We start from the raw sequence: 6,000 nt of genomic DNA, 5'->3' as shown, positions 1-6,000 counted from the left end.
AGGGCAGGCCCGGGTTCACCCCATCCCCCCAACTCCCTATTGGATACAGGAGGAGTTGACTTGGACTGTGGGTCCCACCAGAGGGGAAGGTCCCTGGCCTGTTGCCCGACCCACTAGGTGGACCAGCAGAGACTGTGGGGATTGTTCTCCTTCCTTTTCCCCATGCTGGCCAGTGATGAGGTTATCTGAGTGAACAGCAGATTTGAGCAAGTGGCCAAACTGAGGGCTACTGTGAATCTCTGAGGTGAGCAAAATCTGCCAATAAGTGCAGGACCCACCAAGGTAGAGGAGGAACTTTGTCACAAATGTTATATAGGCTTTTAGAGTAATTTCCAAAACATTTTAGTCATTCTCCATAATACAGCTATCTATATCCTTATGATACATAACTCATAATACTCTTTATTTACTCCCTCTGAATTGCTAATTGGTGGATGCTAATTTTTCAAACGAGTAAAATACATACTTTAACTGCTGGTGGATAATTTTTAAAGATGTCAATAACTCGCATGATACTGAAGGATAAGTATCCAGAAGCAGTGAACAACAATGGAGAAGTGACACTGCTTATGGCAATCAGGACCTCAACCTAGTTAAAACAAGATATTACATTTTAAATTAAGATGTTAAACTTGTGTTAAATAAATAAAAATAAGAGCAAATAACATTGGTTCTTGATTCCACTTCTTCCTGCAGCAAATTTAATGGGAGTGTGTGATAAAAATATACAGAAAGGGCACAATCTGCAAGCCATCCATATTCAGATCTCTCTTCTAAGTATGTACAGAAGCAGGAATTCAAATAAATGAATATTCACTATGGAGGCTAAAGGCTACTAGCTAAGAACTCTATTGCTTTGTAGTACATTTAAACTCATTTCCATTCAAAGTTCAAGAGGGTTGTTGTATTGTTGGATCATATTAAAGAAGTTCTGTGTTAAAATCACAAATGAGTTTGATTTCCCAGAGTTTAAATTCCAGGGTATTACTAATTAAGAGGTCTCTTGGTTTTTGGTACTGTTTCTCTCCCTCTATGTGTGAAACTTGCAAGCTGCTAATTGTGTTAGTACATTCTAAGACAGAGTCTATTCTCAAAGCAATTCACAGAGAGAGAGACTCAAAGCAATACTCTAACAACAGAAACAGCACCCAGAGACTCCCCACCCTTTTGTTGTATTAACAATTGTGATTAAAATAGAGATAGAGGATGTATGTGGATGGATGCTTGGTGTGGATAATAACTGAATGATCAGGGAGGTGCCAGCCTAAGAATCCAGTGTCCATCGGCTGAAGAAGGCGTCAAGTGGAAATAACCAGAGGACCCCCCCGGAGGGCAGACTGGAATCCACCCAACAGCCTCAAGAATGGGAGAACCAAAGAACAAGATAACATCTTGGAGCCGTCAGGAATGTGCTATCTGCTGATTGATTCAGCAACAGCATGATGAAGCAATTCCCATAGACTGGCATAGGAAGAAATTCCTATAAAAATAGACTCTAAAAAGTGAGAACTTTGGGGTCTGATTCTGCAAACCAACTTCCAGGAGCATCAGATGAGCATCTGACAAGGCCCTGCTCCCTCCTCATGTCCAGGCCACCTGGCCAGTGGCTTCGCATGAGCAACTCTAAGGCTGGTAACTATGATAACAACCTTGCAGAACCTGTGTGTGTGTGTGTGTGTTTGTATGAATGAATGTGTGAATAAATTTGAGATTGAATGGAATGTTATAACTATAACTAACTGCTTACTATGATTCTTTCTGTATTCACAGTAAATGTGGTATTTTGCCTTTTTCCCTTTAATAAGATCCTGCTGGTTTTTATTTTATTGGTACAACAGTATTGTTTTGTTTTGTTTTGACTATGTCTTTCAAGTACAGGCAGAGGAAGCAAAAATGGATTAGGAGGGCTAGCATGGAAGGGACACTATTATTTTTTTCATTTACATGAAACAATAAGAATTACAGCCAAACATTAGGTGATCTGTACATGCTAAATAACTAAACCAACAGATTCTGGTAGTTTCAGGTAAGGTTCCTGATGACAATAACAGGCTGATTTTCATTCAAAGATAATTCTGTAGGGTCAAATTCTGTTTCAATTACCACCATAGATCACTACTGTCTTCAGTGTGGCTGCATGTGTCTAACTGAGAACAGAATTAGGACTACTAGCTGTTTGGTGAGGCAGACCCATTTTGTGCCCCTGCTGACTCTCCTTACCATCCTTGTAGTAATGTCCACAACTTCCCCTGAAATATCCAGTACAAATAAATACTTTGTACATTTTAATCAATTAAAAATCTATTTTGGTTAATGCACTAATGGTATATCACAGGAGGAAAGCCAACTGAACTCTCTTTTAGTACAATTAACTTTATAAGTACAGAGCCAAGCACTCCATTGGTCTCCTTTCTAACAGTATTAATTGAGTATTCCAAGGACCCCGACATCTATTTTGTTATATTTAGTATATAACTTTTGATGGTAACTTTACAGTGAACATATATTAGTTGTATGATTATCACCAAAGGACTTTATTCATAATATTCCATTATAACACAATATCTGAACATTACACATATACTTACCAAACATTTACTTGGATATTCAGCAGCTACATGACTTGCAATGGCACTTGGAAAGCACTGAAAAGAACTCCAAGACATTAGAAAACATTAAGACCCAGCTCCTTGGCTGATAAATTGGCATAGCTTCATTGGCTGCAGTGGAGCTACATTGATTTACACTAGCTGAAAATCGGGTCCTCAATTTGCTCCAAAAATGTGAACTTACTTGTTATAAAGTTAAATTTTTGTATAACACTGTATAAGCAATATTTATGGTACTAATTTAATGGGGAGAAAAATTACCTCAAAAACTTTATTGCCATTAATGGAGTGTTCTGTACTACTAAATCTATACATATCAAGATGACACTATTACCCATGTAGCCTAAGTCAGTAGGTCTTCCATGTGCTAACATTCTACTGAACTTGAATTTAGCACGCTAAAGGATTCTGGGTGAATTCACCCAGGGGCTGGTGTCTCTCTCCATTTTGTGCTGAAGAGATTGCCAACCACCGGATTCACGTAAGCATGGACCCAGTGGCTTCTCCACTACCTGTCCCCTCAGTGGTATTGAGGCATGCACGGTCACCCCCTTATGAATTTTCTTCTCCTGTCTGCAGCTCTCATTATGTTGCTATCATCATGAAGGGTTTCACACTGAGGTGAATGTCCACCACCAATCACTGGAGGTTCAAGTATGTAATTAGGACAGCCACTTAATCAAGATGATAGGCTGACCTTGGCATCCTAAGGATTCCACTAAAGTGAAATTCAACCCAGATCTTAATTGTGCAGACTGAATGACGGTATTTTAAAAACATGGACCTGTTTAGTAAAGAATAACCCCTTTAATAGCCTTATTTTATTACTGATTTCAATGGGAATTTTACCTAAGTAAGGCACTTACATCCTAATACAGTGTTGTAAATCAAAAGGCAGGCATGTTAGACAATCTAGCACTATCATTAAAAAGCATTAATTTTTTGTAAGGCAGTGACTGAAAATTAATTTGAGAGCCAAATAAATATCAAGCTTAGAGAGACAATGTATAAAAAGCTACATTTAATAGTGTAGTACTTACAGCCACTAAGATCCAAAAGAATGTTACTGAAAGGTATGGACCTGAGACTAACACATCCATATTCAAAGCAATTATTCCACCAAATACTGCAGAAATTCCAATAATCACTTCAATTACCTGAAAAAAATTAAAGCACTAAAATAATTAGCAATGAATTGAACTAAGTTTTTACAGTCATTTCAGTTGTGTAGTTAGGATGACTCATAGACGTTAATGGATACATTTATGACATGAGAAATGTCTGAGGCCAATCCTACACGCATGAAAGACTATGGCAAAACTTCCATTAGTTAAAATGGGAGTAGGACTGGCCCCTTTCTACATGTTTACAATTTTATTCAGTGTTTCCAATAAAAAATAAATTGTCATATCTGCAATTATTTCTTATTTAATCATTAAGTAGACTTTTCCTTCCTGTTTAGGACAGTTGGAATTTATCTTGTAAAATCAACGCATAACTCATGTTCATGTTGACACATTATAACAAGCCTGTTCCTGAAGCTATTACACACAGAACTCTCACAGGCTTTAAAGGAGTTCAGTATGTGAAAAGATGAGAGAATAAATTCATATATCTCAAGAAAACAAAGCTTTTCTTACTGAACAGGATTTCAGAATTCGAGTAGGAAAGCTGACATAGTTCAAAACGCTGGTACTGTCATACACGGTACTCTAAAAGTAAAAAAGAAACAACATGATCTGAAAAAAGTATGCAGTTTAATAAGGGCCAGGTTGTGTCTTGACTCGACACAGTATAAGGGGCAGTTGTTATACCAATAAATTAAAAACCAGCAGGATCTTATTAAAGGGAAAAAGGCAAAATACCACATTTATTGTGAATACAGAAAGAATCATAGTAAGCAGTTAGTTACAGCTATAACATTCCATTCAATCTCATATTTATTCACACATTCATTCATACAAACACACACACATACACACAGGTTCTGCAAGGTTGTTATCATAGTTACCAGCCTTAGAATTGCTCATGCCAAGCCACTGGCCAGGTGGCCTGGACATGAGGAGGGAGCAGGGGCTTGTCAGATGCTCATCTGATGCTCCTGGAAGTTGGTTTGCAGAATCAGATCCCAAAGTTCTCACTTTTTAGAGTCTATTTTTATAGGAATTTCTTCCTATGCCAGTCTATGAAAATTGCTTCATCATGCTGTTGCTGAATCAATCAGCAGATAGCACATTCCTGACGGCTCCGTGCTGCTAGATGTTATCTTGTTCTTTGGTTCTCCCATTCTTGAGGCTGTTGGGTGGATTCCAGTCTGCCCTCCGGGGGTCCTCTGGTTATTTCCACTTGACGCCTTCTTCAATGGATGGACACTGGATTCTTAGGCTGGCACCTCCCTGATCATTCAGTTATTATCCACACCAAGCATCCATCCACATACATCCTCTATCTCTATTTTAATCACAATTGTTAATACAACAAAAGGGAGGGGAGTCTCTGGGTGCTGTTTCTGTTGTTAGAGTGTTGCTTTGAGTCTGTCTCTCTGTGAATTGCTTTGAGAACAGACTCTGTCTTAGAATGTACTAACACAATTAGCAGCTTGCAAGTTTCACACATAGAGGGAGAGAAACAGTACCAAAAACCAAGAGACCTCTTAATTAGTAATACCCTGGAATTTAAACTCTGGGGAATCAAACTCATTTGTGATTTTAATACAGAAGTTCTTTACTATGATCCAACACAGACAGACATATCCCCCCAATCACTTGTGAAGTCTACCTGCAACTTGACTATAAGGTTGTGGGGAAGAGTAGGTGTTGCATGCCCTGTTCCCAGGGAATGAGTAGAGCATTGGTTCCACCCCCTAACACACTGGCCACAGCAGATGGTCAAAAGGGAAGTAAGGGTCAGCAGCAAATTTCCTCCCCCTGGGAGCAAGTGGGGAGCAGGGAAGGAATCATAGCTCTCTGAATCACAATTTTTTTCAACACCATCTCAGGCGACACAAAAAGCACAAACTAGTCCAATGTAAGCATTGTCAATACTATTGTCAATACTATATAAGTTTTATATGTGGATACAAAGCATTTTTTCTCACAGGGAGAAATTTTCTATATCCTTCACTGAATCATAAATATTTTGTATTTTCCCCTACTTTGTATTTTCATCTTGAAGCTCATATATTTCCATCATTACTAATAAAGGCACTAAATTGTAACGGAATCCACTCAGAAAACATGAGCCCCTCTCCATATCAGGTTAGGGCCAGATTAAGCCACTCTTTCTCATGTAGTACAGAACCTTCCTACACAAAGTAGTTCCAAAAGGTGAAAGAATCCAGCCCTTATACAGTTTCTGTTAAGTAATGGAAAACATTAATTTCCACTCATTT

The 6,000-nt window shown here is 38.5% G+C and overlaps 1 protein-coding gene across 6 annotated transcripts in view; it reads right to left on the bottom strand.

Moving 5' to 3' along the window:
• Positions 1-6,000, bottom strand: part of MLC1 (modulator of VRAC current 1) — a 39,123-nt gene that overhangs the window by 8,453 nt on the left and 24,670 nt on the right. For 4 of the 6 annotated variants that reach the window (XM_048836838.2, XM_048836837.2, XM_048836839.1 and 1 more), the window contains exons 8-11: positions 4,250-4,321; positions 3,650-3,766; positions 2,589-2,645; positions 467-589 (exon numbers count right to left, since the gene is read on the bottom strand). In XM_048836838.2, the coding sequence (XP_048692795.2) occupies positions 467-589; positions 2,589-2,645; positions 3,650-3,766; positions 4,250-4,321 (369 nt within the window). The remainder of the gene's footprint in view (positions 1-466; positions 590-2,588; positions 2,646-3,649; positions 3,767-4,249; positions 4,322-6,000) is intronic. The other 2 variants (XM_048836840.2, XM_048836841.2) reach the window with 2 other exon arrangements.

Source organism: Caretta caretta, chromosome 1 (genome assembly GCF_965140235.1).
Source record: "Caretta caretta isolate rCarCar2 chromosome 1, rCarCar1.hap1, whole genome shotgun sequence".
Taxonomy (NCBI): Eukaryota; Metazoa; Chordata; order Testudines; family Cheloniidae; genus Caretta; species Caretta caretta.
Note: the sequence above shows the minus strand (reverse complement) of the source record. Positions and strands in the feature narration are given on the sequence as shown.